At 50.3% G+C, this 15575-nt stretch overlaps 3 protein-coding genes across 3 annotated transcripts; 1 reads left to right on the plus strand and 2 right to left on the minus strand.

Annotated features, from left to right (window-relative positions):
• Positions 1-115: 115 nt before the first annotated feature.
• Positions 116-3928, minus strand: TGME49_316350 (hypothetical protein). The gene is made up of 4 exons (XM_002364761.2): positions 2211-3928; positions 1371-1491; positions 856-975; positions 116-547 (listed from the first exon to the last, which is right to left on the minus strand). Exons 1-4 carry the CDS (start codon positions 3086-3088, stop codon positions 491-493), a joined length of 1176 nt encoding a protein of 391 aa, XP_002364802.1. The 5' UTR covers positions 3089-3928; the 3' UTR covers positions 116-490.
• A 132-nt stretch (positions 3929-4060) lies between these two features.
• On the plus strand, positions 4061-8484 carry TGME49_316360 (hypothetical protein). Its single transcript, XM_002364762.2, has 5 exons — positions 4061-5160; positions 5732-5818; positions 6347-6416; positions 6755-6860; positions 7256-8484. The coding sequence occupies exons 1-5, from the start codon at positions 4892-4894 to the stop codon at positions 7312-7314; spliced, it is 591 nt and encodes a 196-aa protein (XP_002364803.1). The 5' UTR covers positions 4061-4891; the 3' UTR covers positions 7315-8484.
• A 676-nt stretch (positions 8485-9160) lies between these two features.
• TGME49_316370 (hypothetical protein) lies at positions 9161-14913 on the minus strand (the record flags this gene model as incomplete). The annotated part of the gene is made up of 6 exons (XM_018782903.1): positions 13687-14913; positions 13302-13432; positions 12917-13081; positions 12117-12341; positions 11324-11480; positions 9161-10632 (listed from the first exon to the last, which is right to left on the minus strand). Exons 1-6 carry the CDS (start codon positions 14009-14011, stop codon positions 9161-9163), a joined length of 2475 nt encoding a protein of 824 aa, XP_018635291.1. The 5' UTR covers positions 14012-14913.
• Positions 14914-15575: the final 662 nt, after the last annotated feature.

Raw genomic sequence — 15575 nt, forward strand, 5'->3', positions numbered from 1 at the left:
GTCACGTACCGACTCGACAGCTGGTACATAACACCCTAGCAGTACAAGAGGTTACGCAGCGCTGCTCCCGTTCGAACACTGAACTTCAGAGTTTCCAAATTCTTAGTATATAGATCTGCTACTCAGAGAATGTTTTGTCATTCTCTACTGCATATACGCGATGCAGAAGCGTTGAAATCGCCGGTAAATGCTCATCTGAAACACCTCGACATAGAAATCAAATTATATAAGAGAAGCGTACGCCTACCATAAATCCGCAATAGGCGCGCGCTGCTTTCAGTAAATCGTGTTAATCGTGTTGGCACCGCATGTAGGCAGCAGTGGCGCCCCCACGGTGTCTGACGCCATCAAAGCAGGTTCAGGAAAGAGCAGCAAGCCAAGAACGCTGTCCGGGAAGCAAAGCAAAATATGTAGACAGTAGACATGGGGAAGACCACAGCTCAGACAGACAGTATCCAAGGTTTATTCTCGCGTATATCGAGAAGACGACTCAACCGTTTCGCTTCTCTCGTGCCCGGAGGCGCTCTTCTTTCTGCTGTTTCTTGGCCTACAAAGCGTACACAGCAAGCCGACACAGGCGCACATTTCTATTCGACCATAACGCCGCACCCAGGTGCATGGGTTATGTTGCTGCGGATTCCCAACAGTGACGGGAACTCAACGGCCGCAAGCTCTATGCTGAGGGTCATGACCAACGTGCACTTTGCTACACCAGTGGACTGATGATTCCTGGCTTATATATGCATGTGTACTCACATCTATCGAACCAGGTTAAATGAACATAATATACATTGTTCATCTTCTGCCTATAATCGAAAATGAGTGTCACTGTCATGGTATACGATCGTGGCTTACTTCCAGAGCCATCCTCTTTTTTTCTTTTGCTTCCGACAACCGAGATTGCCACTTTTCCGCTGCCTTCTCTTTCTTTTTCTCGAGGAACTTCTGCTTCTTCTTTAATCGCTGCATGTCATCCTGCAAACGTTTTTCGACAAACAACGGAGCCGAATTCACATGTATTGGGTGCTACCGACCCGTACAGCCGACGGGCATTTTGCTACCCCTATTTGTAGTGGACAGAAATACACATCTTCCTCCACAACAAAGGACGCGTATTTCTTCAGGAATCGCAGAGCACTTTGAGTTGTGGATGCGAGAAATGCCGACAACAGTACTCCTCACATCAGACCCCTCTTGAAGGCAAGCTGGCATTACTAAAAGTCTGTCCAGCAGATGAATGATGGTCACGAAATACAGAGAACCCCGAGTTGTCGATCCGTATTCCTCCTGACATCGGTGGAGTCGACACATCATGGCATCCGACAAAGAAGTCCGCATTGTCTTCCTCTACCTTACAGGCATTGTCTTACCATAACTTTCTCTCCGTCAAGCTTCTTCATCACCTTCGCCATGGACTGCTGCAACTCCACCCGCTGACGCTCCTCCGATGACTGGCACTTTTGCAAGCTTTCCCGATTACTTTCAATCTCTCTGCACGTTTCAGCACGCCGCAACCAAACGGCGATGACTTTGATGTTTTGGCGTACCAATATAGCAGAAGGAATTTCAGCTAGATCCATAAAAGCTTATTTGTATGTGAATGCATACATACAGGGATGCTCACCGTAGGACTAGCTACGCACATGTGATTGTGATGTGATGGATGCACACCTATACACCCATGCGGATCTATGTCTGCGAAGCAGCTCGGAACAACTCCATATTTGCCTTCGCTTTCATAGCGCAATAGTGCAACTATTCATGCGTGACCCTCGTCCAGTACATAGTCGATTACGCAAATGAGCATCTATGTGAATAAACACGCGCAAGTGCATAAACTTGTCATGCAGACACGCAGTGCTAATAGTACAGCAGCCAAAGCAGCGCATACACTCAATCCCTGAAGTCTCGTTAGAAAGCATTGAGCCCGAATATCAACCAGCGAACCAACTAAAGATGTACAAAAAGCGAGCAGTGCCCGGCACGCAAAAGCTGCTTTAGCGCCTTCGAGGTACGTGTCAATTTCGAGTCGTTGCAGACCAAGCAGAGACGCATCATTTCAATCGGATGTGAATTTCCCAGTGGTGTCGCTCGTCTAAGGCATTTGCGGCAAAGGTGAATGCAAAGTCTCCCGCGCGGAACTGCCCTCCGGTGTCACCTGTGTCTGAAAACATGACGTGCGGGGAGCCCGTACACTCTCTTTGTCTCACCTCATCGCTTGTTGCAGTTTGCGCTTCTTGGTCCCGGCGCGGTTGGCCTGGCGGACCTCCACTCGCTCCCGAGGGCACGTCACGGCTCCGTACTCGAATGAATCTCCACTGGCTTCCTGCGACTGTTTCTTTTGTGGAGCGTTGCGTCCTCGGTCTCCCCGGGCCTGTCCGTCATCAGCGCGGTTCTTCAGTCCCGCGCGCTCCTTGGGATCCTTCTTTTTTCTCTGTTTGCCTCTCTCGCGTTTGTTGTCCTTCTTTACTCGGCGAAGCGCCTCGAGTTTTGCGTGGAGCCGCCGCTGCAACTCAGCGCGGCTGTCGGCAAGGCCGCCGGTAGCGGCATCCCCGACTTCGGTTTTCGCAGATCCGACAGAGGTCTGAGAAACCCCTCTTTGCTTCGGAGGCTGCCGCTGTTTTGCATTCGCGCTGCCTCCGTGGCGCTTTCTGGAGCGGCTTTCTTCGCTAGCTACTTGCTCCTGCAGCCGCAGTGGGGTGGCAACCAGAACTCGGGGATGGTACCGCTTCTGTCTGAGATGCCACTTTTGTTGACTGCGGGACTGCACAGGATCTGCGCCCTTGCCTTTGTCTCCATCGTGTTCATCTGCCTCACGCTCTGTGTCTTCCGTGCTGTTGGAAACCGCACTAAAGGGAACCAGAGACAACAGGCTGTCGAAGGCGCCACTGAAGTGAACTGCCAGCTGTCGGATGCAGTCACGCCGAGCAGCCTGGTGCTGCGACGTGCCCACCGCCTCAGCCACCCCGCCACATGGCTCCCTTGTCTCTGAGCAGGGAACGTCGCTTGTATTTTCCTGTCGAAACGTTTCGCTGTCCTCGCGTTTCACCCTCACCGGCGCATCTGATGTGGGAGTCTTGACAGCCATGGCTACGGGAAATTTGACTCTTTACCACCGCCTCAGAAACAGCAGCGCGCTCGCGTGGATACACAGATTACGCAGATGCTGTGGAAAGACGGAGTCACGGGGGATACAAATAAGCAACAATTGGCAAAAAAACGTACTATGTGACGTCCTGAGCGTGATTGAATGAACAAGGCAACTGATACAGGAGTCATCACACGATATATCGGTGGTTCATAAACGCATTTAACTGGAAACTGTGGATACGTGGTCGAAATACATGCAGGAGTCCTTTTTCCACCAATAATTCTTAGGCTGCTGGATGCCTCTCAAACGAGTAGAGCCAGCGGGAAGAAGCGGCCTTGCCGAAGAGTCCAACAGGTATCCGCAGCGACCGCCCAACTCGCGATACTTCCACTCGGGCTTTCGCTGACGCCACCGCTACTCATGTAAACACCGTGTGATTTGCCAAGTCACGACTGACCAATAACGCGAATCACAGGTCAGACGAGAATCAAGTTGACGTCAACGCAAAGAGCAGCACAGCGGTAGTGTACGGAGCGCAGCAGATGCCACGCCACAGCTCCGCCCATCGAACCGCGGCAAATGCGCGGCGATTGGATGTGAAAGAAAAAAATGTTGTTTCACTATGTACGCGGATACTAAAAAAAGACTTGCGCAGAACGGAGAGCAGGCGTAATCTCCGCCAGACGAGAGAAGCGTTCATCAGACTCCGGGGCATACCACGGAAGACGAGCAATGCCTCCTGAAACCGTTCAGATCCAGAAGAAAAGTGGGACATATACATTTCCCAAGCTCATGTGAAGCAGGGCGAAACATGATGTTAGCTGTTAGTTTGTCTTCGAGCGGCCCCACATGGTTTGCTGGTGAGAACTCAGCAGCTTCCTCGGAATGCATGCATGCAACGCCTTGCTGGACAGGATTAGGCGAACCAGGCAGCACTTCAGACCGATGCCGTTACATGGCTTTTCTAATCGACAAGTACAAGCGATTTTTTCCGTCCTGATTCAAAAAGAGTTGGTCGACGACAGGAAGAGGGCTGTTGCTGGATATATCATGTGCGTGGCGGTTTCTTCTGGAATCGGTCTCTTACACGAGCTTGTGTCCGCGTATACGAGGCACCGGTGAGCTCGCTGGAGTGACCCTGTATTTTCGATCGCCATGCGCTCCGTGTTGCCTCACATTCCACTCTTTTTTAGGTCCTCATTGCCTGTGCACCAGAACAGTGACTGCGAAACCTTCTTTGCACAACTGTTAACAGCATTTCAGGTGTACGTGCGGAGAGGCGCGTCTGTGGAGTCAGCTGTATCTCCACCTTTAGAATCGGCGACCACAAAGACGAATGCTGAAATGTCTGCTCTCTCTGCTACGGATTAGGTTGTAATTCGACTCCTCTGCTTCGTTGGCGTATTCCGGGTCAGTTCTGCAACGACGGACAGAACCTTTTGTCGAAAATTTAACGAAGGAGCTGGGGTGGCACTCAACGCGGGAGATAGCGGCATATCGGTATGTCTTGCGTTGTGGCTTTGAGTTTTCCACAGCAAACGCCTGTCTTCTGATGTCAAAGAAACCCACCATATAAAGTTCAAATTGTGGAAGAAGTTGTGAAGACCGAAACTGGAACGATCCACAATTTTTAAAAACAGAGCTCGGAGTCGTCCAGCACAAAGGAGGGCGGGTGGGCTCTTCTGGATGTGCCAGCCCTCAGCTGCGCTATCACCGGTACAGGCTTTGTTCAGACACTCTTTTCCTGTGCCCGGAGCCGTTGGGTCACCAAGCCCCTGATGGTTTCTCTGGTGGAACACAATGGCAGCATTTAGCGCGGCCCTCGCAGCGACGAGGTCATCGTCCCCATCCGTTGGACCTGTCAGTAGTGCAGCTGGAAGAGACGGATTTTGCGCTCCTTACGAGAGTAGTACCACATCGTCCCCTATGCTTCCCGCCTCCATTCCAACGAACAAAGAGCTTCTGAGTCTTCTTCTACAGCAGCAAGACTGGAAGGACGCCGCCGTGTTCCGGGCCCTGGATGGCGCAATCCTTGCTTCGACATTTCCTCTGACGGTAGAAGAAACTCAGTGAGCATAAATATGAAAAAACGGCGTACCGCCTGCACTTCAGAAGGGGATAAGACGGGATAGCAGGAAGGTACAACGCAGCCAAGCTTACGCCCCCTCGAAGAAAAGTTCCGAGTACGTTGTAATGCTTCAATATCCAGCTCATGTCTGTGATGTGCCAGTGCTTGTTCTTGGGGCGCTGTCCTACAGTCGCTGGCCCGTGAAACAGAGGTCGGCGACAGATGGGATATGTGTCTCGCACAGCGGGCAGTACGTGCGAGTTCTGTTTTTACGAGTTCCCAGGATTTCGGTTGCCCGCTTCCGCATGTGGGGGGGGATGGCGAACTCGGCGCTGTTTCAGCGGACACCCGAGAAGCCGTTTGTATGCTCTTTTACACCAATATAGGTATACATGCATACATGTACGTGTATGTATACGTATGTGTACACACAGTCACCACCAACTACGCACGTATTCCCAGAGGCATATATATATATATATATATATAACTCTGCTCGCACGTGTGTTGAGCATAAAATTAGCTGCATATGCATCACTGACCGAGGGGTTTCATGTAATTTTTTGCTACAGAGGTATCGCGGCTATCTTCGATTCCGACCGCTTCACAGCAGTGGGGAAGGGCATTCTGCTCCAAGGGGAGCGATACGAAGTTTTCTGGTAAGTCAGGGAGCTGCCTACCATCTGGTTATCACATGTTTTCGCGAAGTGAGGACTCGCCTAGCGGTCGTACCAATGGTCACGATTCATTACAGTATCAAAGGTGTGAGATGCTGCATTTGCTTCGCAGTATTAGCTTGTGCATATTGCCAAGGCAGGGCCGTCCGACCATTTTGTTGCTGTTGTAACTCACCATTTATTTCTGCATCGAATGAAACGAGGCCTTTTTGTGCATAAGACGGTTCATCGGATGCCCTTTTAGCCATACCATAGAGAGAGGTTTACTCGGTACACCAATAATCGCAGGTAAAAGCTTGTCCTGGTGTAGTTCTTTCCAAGCCTTTGATTCGCTGTCAACGCGATAAAATTGTTGTGGTATGTTTCAGTGACAGAAGCTAAGGTTCTGCAGATTTACAACTAAAGTCGCAGGGACTTTCTTGAGTAGTGTGTGTTAGTCTTCGAGGCTTTTCACACTTCGGAGACCGTGCACACTTCCGTACAACTCATTTGTGTATGTTCTCTGCTCAGTTTCCACCCACCGCTTATCTACGGTCGCCGCGGTAGTGGAGCAAACAGCGAAGGCATTGCTCTGGTCAGGGTAAGAAACAGCGACGATGGGTCGAGTAGTCAACCGCTGCTGACGTCGCTTTCCAGGGAAGACACACCCTCGAGCTGTCTGCAAAGGTCTCAAAATACATTATTTTTTCCACTGTTTCTCAGTGAAAACATGTGTACGTTCCTCAGCAAATGGACTACCGAAACTCTCGCCTCATGTTTTGCTCAGGTATTCACCTGGGAAGTGTTCGGCTCAGAGTGGTAGTTTTGGCATAAAGGCGAAATTCGGTCACATAACATTCTGTTGCAATCCTTGTCGCTTCTGACGTGAATGAGCCCGTCGGCTGTATCTCCATGTCTGTTTTTTATGTGATGCCTCAGGGCGTAGGGCCGGACGCAGAGTCGCTTATCGTCATGGCAACGTACAGTCCGCCAATGGTCAGCGCGTGCGTCGTCCCTCAGCTTACCACTTTCTTCAGAGCTTACCGTAAGTGTATATTTTTGTTTACCGGATCCAGGTTTTTACTGTTCTGTTTGTTTATGTACAAATATCAGTTGTTAAGTATGCGTTACTTCCATACGTGACGTCAATGATCCGACAAAGGTTTTCCTACCTTTACACTGCCATAATACAGCCGCCAGACAGTGTAGTGTATTTAGGCCCTCATGATCACATCAGCACGGTTTTTGTCTGAATGTCACATTGTGGAATTCGGCATATGCGCCTTGGAAGCGACATGCAAAAATAGTGTTTTTGTACTCGGCGTTGCTACCATGTCAAACCAAAAAGCAAAGGGTAATATCGTGGCTGCACAACTGCAAGTCTAGTGCGAATACAGAGTCTTCACAGTTTTCAGGGGCGTTTTGGCCTTTTATTTTCAGTTGGATTGATTCCGCCAATCGCCGTTCCTCCCCTTTATGAGAAATTTCGGAAACATTAGCATCTTCAAGGCCAAGCAAACCGGGATGTCTTCTGAACTGTGCCTTTGCGGCGATTGTAACACTGCTCTGAGTTTTTTGGATGCTACATCTTGGAGTCACGACTCCCATTTTCCCGAAGAAAGTCAAAAATAAATCCCGGCGCCTTGCCTGCGACCGAGGCAACGACGTCTTTCAGAATGTACAACAATGTTGCAAGGGAATGCGGCACAGCCGTTTTTTGTATACCTGTGGCATTTCCACACACGTACGTTTTACCTGCACTTTGCTTCTGGAAAGTACCGCATCTGCGAATGTATAAAAAGGGCGCATGCACCACTCGAAGTCACGACAGCAGACGGAAGGAAACTAGACCGGAAGAACGTTGCAGCCCTTAGGGGCAGTGAGGGGACAAAGCATCAACATGTTTCTCTTTTGCCTTTCAGACGTTGAGGAAAATGTATGTGCCGTGCTTATTTTCAACAATTTGCAGCAGTTTTTCACCGTGTTCCACGTTGTCGAATGTCGCATATCCGAATGTGCTGATCGGGTGGGGTTGTCTTCGGGTATCAAACAAAGAACACGTTAAAAAGGAAGTCACCATATACCGTCTTGGAACCCCTTGTCTTTTTGGAATGTTGGTGTGGCGCACACGGATGATGTTGGCGCCGGGCTGTGGATCCACCAGACTGGAATGAGTCGTTGTCTGGTAGGTATAAGTGGAGGCGCAAGAGCATTCGCCTTGTCTTCACCGTGGGGTTTTTCAAGGAATAGGTGTGCATTCAACGATTTCTGAGTGAGTGCATCTTGCGTTCTGTCACCTGTTCGCTTTTTACGTTCTGTCATTCTCTGACGAGAAAAGAGTTTATAGTGTTGTTGATGCAGAAGGTCACTTGCACTATACACGTGTTTACTGGTTTGTTTGACATTTTCCCGGCTCCTCTACCAGGATCCGGAATTGCTTCGATGATTCGAAACCTTGTAAGAGGAGCTATTTGAATGTCTCGTGACTATGATTTCACGCAAGGGTCCAGGAAAAAGAAGAAAGCCGTCTCATGTCATTGTCATCCCCTCACGATGCCCGTATAGGGTAATGTACTCATGGTGGAGAACGGCCGTGCTATTTAATATGAAGGTTGGAACAGTATCACGTGACCCAGCCACCGTCTATATAGGTCGCGCATTGTCAGAAATCACTTTGTTTCAGACTAGCGAAAATTTTCTAGTTTCACTATGCGCTTCATTCGTTTCCGCAGCAACGGCTTTGCTCTTCTGTCGCCAGCTCCTGTACTGGACCTTTTCAGTCCTACGAAATCTTATCGGCGGCCACAGACCGCACGCATCTTGCACTTACAGTCCTTAGAAAACGGGAACACGTAGCTACGACAGAATTAGGAACTGTGATCAAGCCGACGGGTAATCGCACGCGCCGGGTTCTTGCTTGACCTAGGACAATTGATGTAGCATCGGCGAGCTTCCTCCGTGTATTTTCAGAACGATTTTCACGATCCATAGACGAAAGCGCCACATGTAGAGAAAAAGAGGTGTTCAAGCGAAACGGGTGTTTCCGAGGGTTTTCTGCACCCCAGCGTAAGAGCAACGTCTCATGTCATGCTTTCGGGGTCTCCAGCGCGTTTGCCCCAGATATTCGAGAATAGAGGTTTTCGGTGATTGTCACTGTGTACCGCATGCGATCGGTTTGTCGGCGAATGCGTGGCCTCCACTTGAATCGTTTTCTGTTTTACTGCATGTCAAAATCTGGAAAATGCATTGTCCGGCTCCTGCCGACACAGTGCGTGGAGTGCCGTGTCTCGCCTGCCGCCAGAGCAGTACGTTTCTTTCTGAAGTTTTGGGGCAGAGTTTCGTAGCTCATTTTGTGAGCGGCGTCGTGCCGCCACTACTAAGTTTTCGCAGCCGGCAGCCGCTTCTGCTGATGCTTCTTTTTCTGAAGTTTTTGTGGCTGGTCCTCCCTCCCTGTTCTGATACACTCCCCGTCCCAGAGGGAAAATCGGAAGCGGCTCCTCTACCAGGTGACCGACGGAGAAGAGATGACAGCTTGCCGATGAGACCTGGTTTCTTCTCCGAGGACTCCGGAGCACATAAAGGGTCGGCACTGTTACTCGGGAGAAGGCTGTCATCTTTCCGTGAGGCGGGCACAGCCAGTGACACTTGCCCGGTACCGGCTGAAGGTGACCCCATAGGGCGGCTAGAAGCCACTCGCTCTAACGGTTTCTGTCGTGGAGTTCTTTCGACTCTTGAGGTTTTGCTCGTGCAGGAAGGCGGCCTGGGGTGCACGCTCGCAGCTATGGGGGCCACAGCAGCATCCTTCTGCCCCCTCACACTTCCCAGTTGCCTCTGAAGAGGGGCTGCGTCAGCAATAGATGAGCTTCGTGTTGTCCCCGTCGAAGACGAGAGACCGGGAACTAACTGTGGTCGGCTTAGTCCTTTCGGCTGTTTCTGCCGGCTGCCGTTAGGTGAGCTCCCCCCTCCAGACGCCGCATGCAAGCGTCCGATCGTCGGTTGCGTGCCACCATTCATGCTTTGGCATCCAGTGGCCGCATCGTTATCTTCGACTGGAAGCCCGTTCAATGCGAAACTGCCAGATTTGTCTCCTACCTGAGATGCGACAGCTTTCACGCTGGTGCCATCGACGCTTGTAGACCGTCCGACTGTCGAGCGCGGCCGGCCCATTGTCCCTGGTGGTCCGAGTCCCTCTCTGTGGCGTTGCGCAGCCACGCCGGAGAGAGAAGGCCGAGCTGACCCTGCTGGAACAGGCCTCGATGTATTTCTCTTTGAACGGAGGCTGTCAGACGGATGCTGCTGGCAACTTGATTCGCCATGCTCAGCTCCCATTTTGCGTCTCGATACTACCCCTCCTTTAGTGGGTGGTTGCTCAATACCCCTGTCGGGTCTGTTTACAGAGACGGCAAGGGACGTCAAAGGCCGTTTCGCCGCCTCTTTTGCAGGTGCAAATTGAGGGGTGGTCTGCATTCCTGGCTTCTGCGCGCTGGTGCGGAGTCCCAGGCGTTTGGTCAGCAGAGGAGCATCCTCACGCGGAACCTCTCCTTCCGACGCCGCAGACGTTGCCGGTAGCGCCCTTGTGAGAGAAGAGTCTTGCGTCGAAACGCTTGGTTCGCTGGTAGTCGTGCTGAGCCGTGGGCGCAGATAACGCGGAGGAGAAGTCTCATGATCGCCGTTACTGTTAGACGACAGCAGTCGCTTATGCATAGGCGGTTCTGGGACGGAGGTCTTCGTGCATTCGACCCCTGCATTTCGGTCGCTGTTCCTAGCTTCCACTGGCTTCTTGGATGCAGTGGCATCAACGTCGTCTGACATTACTGCTGAGCACGGCAGCAGCCACACGAATTGACAAGGACACATTTATGTCTACCGGTGTCTATGCGGGGGAAGACTCGCATGGTGAGAGAGCCTCAGCTTTATCACAAACCGCTTTAGTAGGTATCTGTTGTCACTAAGCACATACCACAGGCGACGCTCGTGTTTCTCACAGAGATAGCCGCGTCTGTAGGAGGTAGAAGGTTTTTCAAGTGGGAAGACGCAGAGTAATGTAGGTGGCAAGAGGGATTCTTCTGCACGCAGCGCGTTGCTTCCTCCGTCGTCAGGTACACGTTGAGGCATGAGACGTATGCGAAACTGCACAAATCCATTTGGGGTGGGAAACGGCCTTCTGAGTCCGCTTAATATCAGTCGCTGGTCTTAAAGAAACAGTTGGGCAATTCAGGGGCACTAGGAATAAGACATTAATACGGGAACTTCTAGCTCATACTTCTTGTTCGTAGATCGATACGATCGTTATACACGGTTCGTGTTTCAGATACCGAATAATGCTAGTGAAGCAGCTGGCTGCGACAGCTGTCACTACCAGTATCAGAGAACATGATCAGGGGCGAAAATGAATTGCCGCCAAACTCAGTTTCTCCATTCGGTCTTTCCGTCAACACAGCCCAGATTTTGCGTATATCGGCTGCGTGTCTGGTTCAGAGACACTAGCAACCTCATGTGGTGGCGTACCTTGAGAAGTGCAAGGTTGCACGGGGTGTTGTTGTGTGTTAATGCTTGCCCTCTGGTAGTGGAGAGCTATCTCTTTCTTCAGCTCCTCCTCTAGACGCGCAGGATTGTCCTTAATCGCCGGTCGACAGGTCAGACGGAGGATGACGATGCGACCGTCCTACATCCACGAATGAAGGGAAAGAACTACACGTAATCACTTCTTACGAAATGAGGAAAAACACGATGATGCATGGCGAAGCAGCAGAGCAGCTGTGGACGGGAAAGAGCCCAATGATGCACACAAACGTACCACAGCTTGTGCCAGCTGCCTCATGTTATTGCCACATGAGACGCGTGTATCACTCATCGCCGAAATGGAACGATCTACTGTACTGGAATGCATCTTTTTCACTAGTTCTTTCCAATTTAGAGGCCTCCGAAACAACGCTTCTCGGTGCTCTGCAAACAGTCCTCCCCGGTCGCTCTATGTACAAGAGCATACGGAGGTGGCAGCTGCGAACGTAAACGAAGAGAAATATATATTCTTATGTAGTTGCGGCAGCTCGCAGAAGCCTCGGATCGTTTGATGTTTTAGTTCTGGAACTGCCGGCGGCACGAGAGGTTATTGAAAGCCCAGAACGAGGTGAGTATGCGCATGGTACTCGTTGATTTCTTCTTTTGATCGAAGGTTCACTACGCGTTTTTGCGCAGGCAAGCGTCGCTTGTCGTTGTCCTCCTAGAAACATGTATATGTCTGCACATTTTTGAAACGAGAGTTAGTCGTGGACCAACCTCTGCCACCTTGTAAACGCACCGCATCAGACGTTTCTTGAATGTCAATAGTGCTTTGACTACGAAGAAAGAGTGAGCCTCCGTGGAATCGAGAGCAGTATGTCCTAATTGTGTCTTCTGTCTCAATTTCTTCCATGTCGAAGATTTCGGACAAGCGCGCTATGAGTTCGTTCTGCTCCTGGTCAGACGAAGCATCTCCAACATTGGTTCCGTCAGCGTTACGCCACGTATGGCACATCAGCACCTCCTGTAGAAGAGGCAGAAAGTCAAGTGCCTAGCTTTATAGCCCTGGACCAAACAGGAAAAATATCTACCTACTGTCACTATGCGTGGCTTGGCCGTGTGGCAGCATGCCACTTGGTTGCTTGTTGCGTGCGATCAGCAAGTTTATGCGCAGAAATTTCTGAGTATGGAGATGAAGGTCTATGGAGATCCAGACTCACGACATATTGTGTTCACATGGGTCTACAAAAATGAGGGCTCACATTTTTAAGATAGTCCGCGTACAACCACATGCAGACGCACATGTGCATAGGCTGTTATCGAAAAGGCAATGTCTCATAGACACTGGTACATAATGTAATGATGAAACAGTCATGGAACAACGAAAAACGCAGATGCCTGTTCGTGCATGTGCTGGTCTCGGGAGCATGCGCATATTCTGGAAAAGGTGACTATGTGTGTTCCTCCAGGCATGAGGTGCCAGAGTCGGCGATGGCACGTTAAGGCAACACTGACTGCAGCGTAATCGAATGAAATGGGCACAATCGAAAAAAGTTAACGGCACATCGTAGCCCCGAGGCATAGCGCTATTCTTCTTACTGAGTCAGTAGCGATGGCCTTGAGTAACAGAAGCAGGAAACAGCTTCGAAGTTCCTTGTCCGCCCAAACGTCGCTGCAGATTACCATTCTAAATGGGCAACGATCTCTGCTGCTACTGTCTAAAGAAAGCCTCGACGCCACTGCTGCAGCATCATCGCAGCTGATCTGGAGTACAACCCGAGAAAAAACAGTTCGAGTATCTAGCAATTGTTCTGTGCGTCCCGTGTTCAGCTGCTCCACATTGAAACCCGAAGGCATGTCAGCCCGATCTGATGAACTTTCCATAAGTCTTTCGAAAGCCCCGACCCCCACAACAAAAACACACGGTACCGGTGTACTCGCATGTGCCACTACCGTTCAGCTGCGCGCAGAAAAATCCACCTACTTGCGCTTGATTTCGCCATTCGGCTTTGAAGGCCTCGATGTTGTGACGCAACAATGGAAGGCCCTTATCAAGTTCAGAAACGGTCACTGATGCTCCGAGAAGAGACGCAACCATGCCAACCAATCCGCAACCTGAAGATATGCACATTCATGTCTTTCACAGGTGCTCCACGTATCGGGACAGAAGCTGAGTCTGATGCCAGTAAACTAATATACGGCCACGAAAAACCAATTAAGTGAACGTTCAGTTTCTCAATGCAATCGGCGGCAGGTACTGTTTCGAGCGGTGTGGGGAAAGTGGTGCTGCAGCGCGCCAATAAAAAATTCGTCTACTCCGGTCGTCCGCCTTCGCATGTGTGCTTCTGCTGTGTATTCTCTAAGCGTACCAGATCCCAATTCCAATACTTTAGCATCTTGGAAAACCTCAAGACCTTCGCGTGCAGCACGCATTTCCAGATACTTGCAAAGGAAAAGGTTCTGAGGCCAAACTTGTGTCGCGGGGTTAGACCACTGGTTTTCCTTAACGTGAACTCTTCTTCTTGTGGGGACGTACATCTCGTACGGGTAGAATTTCGATGTTTTTAAGCCCCATATTCCTAGACCCTTTGACATGTTTCCGCCTGCGGATGATCGTTGGTTCACGTCAAAAGGAGCCCCAGCTGAAGAACTGACGGAAAACGCCTGCTGCGGATTTCCCGAGCGACTCGTCATTGCAGGTGTCTGACTGGTGACCGGGAATCCGTATCAGCAATGGATTAAATAAATTATGGACCATGATTGGAAACTGATGTGCATGCGCAGATTTCCCTGTGTGGCCCCGATTTCCGGATACCTTTGCTACTGGTGTTCGGCGGATGAGAAATATGTATGCAGGTTGATGTTCGGCATGACAGATGCGGCACTTGAGCCCTTTTTGGCTATGGATTTGATTCTCTTGTGTATGGAAGTTCATTGGCTTCAACAGAGTTATCGGAGACAAAGATATGTGTAGTGTGTTACCTATGTTCGTCAGCTATGAGTCTCCACAGGTCGGTCACATACATGGCCACGTCGGGGGCCCCTCTTTCGCGTTAACTGGCCCCTCGGTGAAGACACCATGTTAATTGTCTTGACGATTTTGTGCAGATGGCACGTAGAATATCCCCCAAGACATAAAAATATTTGGTCTAAGGGACGGAGACTGTTCCGGGGTTTTCCAAACAGGTGCTATCACTCCATGAAAGAACAGCCCAAACAGCTCTGCTGTATTGCGGCCCTGCTGGATCAACGGGAAGGGCAACATGCGGAGCCACGTTTATTCCCAACTGAAAGAGCAGTTAGCTATGTTCTCTGGACAATCTAATTGCCAGCCACAACCTTCTGAAGCGAACTGCATCGAACACGCTTATCTATAGCCTTCTTCACCGGGCCCTGGTATTCCACCTGCTATGTTCCGCCGTGTTTTGCGTGGGTGTCGTTCCCTTCATCGTAAGCAGTTTTTACAGAGAGAAGAGGCGGGGAAAAGTGGTTCGTTTAACGTCAGTCAAACGAATTTCAATTATATCAGATGCACGTCCATGAGTGTTTCAAGGGAAGTACTGTTCTGGGTCTGAAGTGTGTTAGGGCCGGACACGGGATTGTACGATTTTGGAGAGCTAGGCAGCAGAAGGCTGTAGATACAGCAAAACTCCCCTAACGATTAGGATTTATGTAGCACCGCTCAAAATGCTTTAATATTTGAGCTAAGAAGACTGCCAAGGCATTCCTCCCGCAGCAGTATGTGGGTAACATAGCTGCACCATTGACATGCTGGTTAACATGTGCATGTCGTCACCGTTCCAATTTCCCTGAAAGAAGGATTCCTCGGTTGGGAATCGAAAAGAACCATCGTGATGACTGGGAGAGGAATCTGGCATAAACTGTGGCGAAGCCTCTGGCCCCGACCCGACGAACACGAAAAAAACTGACGCAAAGCCTGGCAGCTTTCTGTCTCGAGCAACGAGTTGCCGGGAACCGTGCTAGCAAAAATAAACCATACGGCCTTTCACAGAAAAGTGGGAGCAATGAATTTTTGACCAGGATCGGGCGGGTAGTAGCCGGACACCTTTAGTAGTTACCCTGTTGTTTAAAGGTTACCTGGGTAGCCAGTATCGTGAAAGAAGAATAATAGAAATAGATGTTATCCTAGTTTGGGACACATGTTATTCTTTCTTCAAGCGACAGCAAAATTTTTCAGCGTCCATTGTAGCAACTACCACATTGATCAGGCGACCGTCCCCCGAGACTCGGGTTGGTA

The sequence above is a fragment of the Toxoplasma gondii genome, chromosome XI (assembly GCF_000006565.2).
Source record: "Toxoplasma gondii ME49 chromosome XI, whole genome shotgun sequence".
NCBI lineage: Eukaryota > Apicomplexa > Conoidasida > Eucoccidiorida > Sarcocystidae > Toxoplasma > Toxoplasma gondii.

Bases quoted from the DNA above. Each gene is read 5' to 3' on its own strand.
- TGME49_316350 (XM_002364761.2), bottom strand. From the start codon at position 3,088: ATGGCTGTCAAGACTCCCACATCAGATGCGCCGGTGAGGGTGAAACGC. The intron at 1,492-2,210 runs GTGAGACAAAGA...TGAAACGTGCAG, and splicing joins AAACTGCAACAAGCGATGAG to AGAGATTGAAAGTAATCGGG. The intron at 548-855 runs GTAAGCCACGAT...TACGCTTTGTAG, and splicing joins AAAAGAGGATGGCTCTGGAA to GCCAAGAAACAGCAGAAAGA.
- TGME49_316360 (XM_002364762.2), top strand. From the start codon at position 4,892: ATGGCAGCATTTAGCGCGGCCCTCGCAGCGACGAGGTCATCGTCCCCA. The intron at 5,161-5,731 runs GTGAGCATAAAT...TTTTTGCTACAG, and splicing joins CTGACGGTAGAAGAAACTCA to AGGTATCGCGGCTATCTTCG. The intron at 6,417-6,754 runs GTAAGAAACAGC...GTGATGCCTCAG, and splicing joins AAGGCATTGCTCTGGTCAGG to GGCGTAGGGCCGGACGCAGA.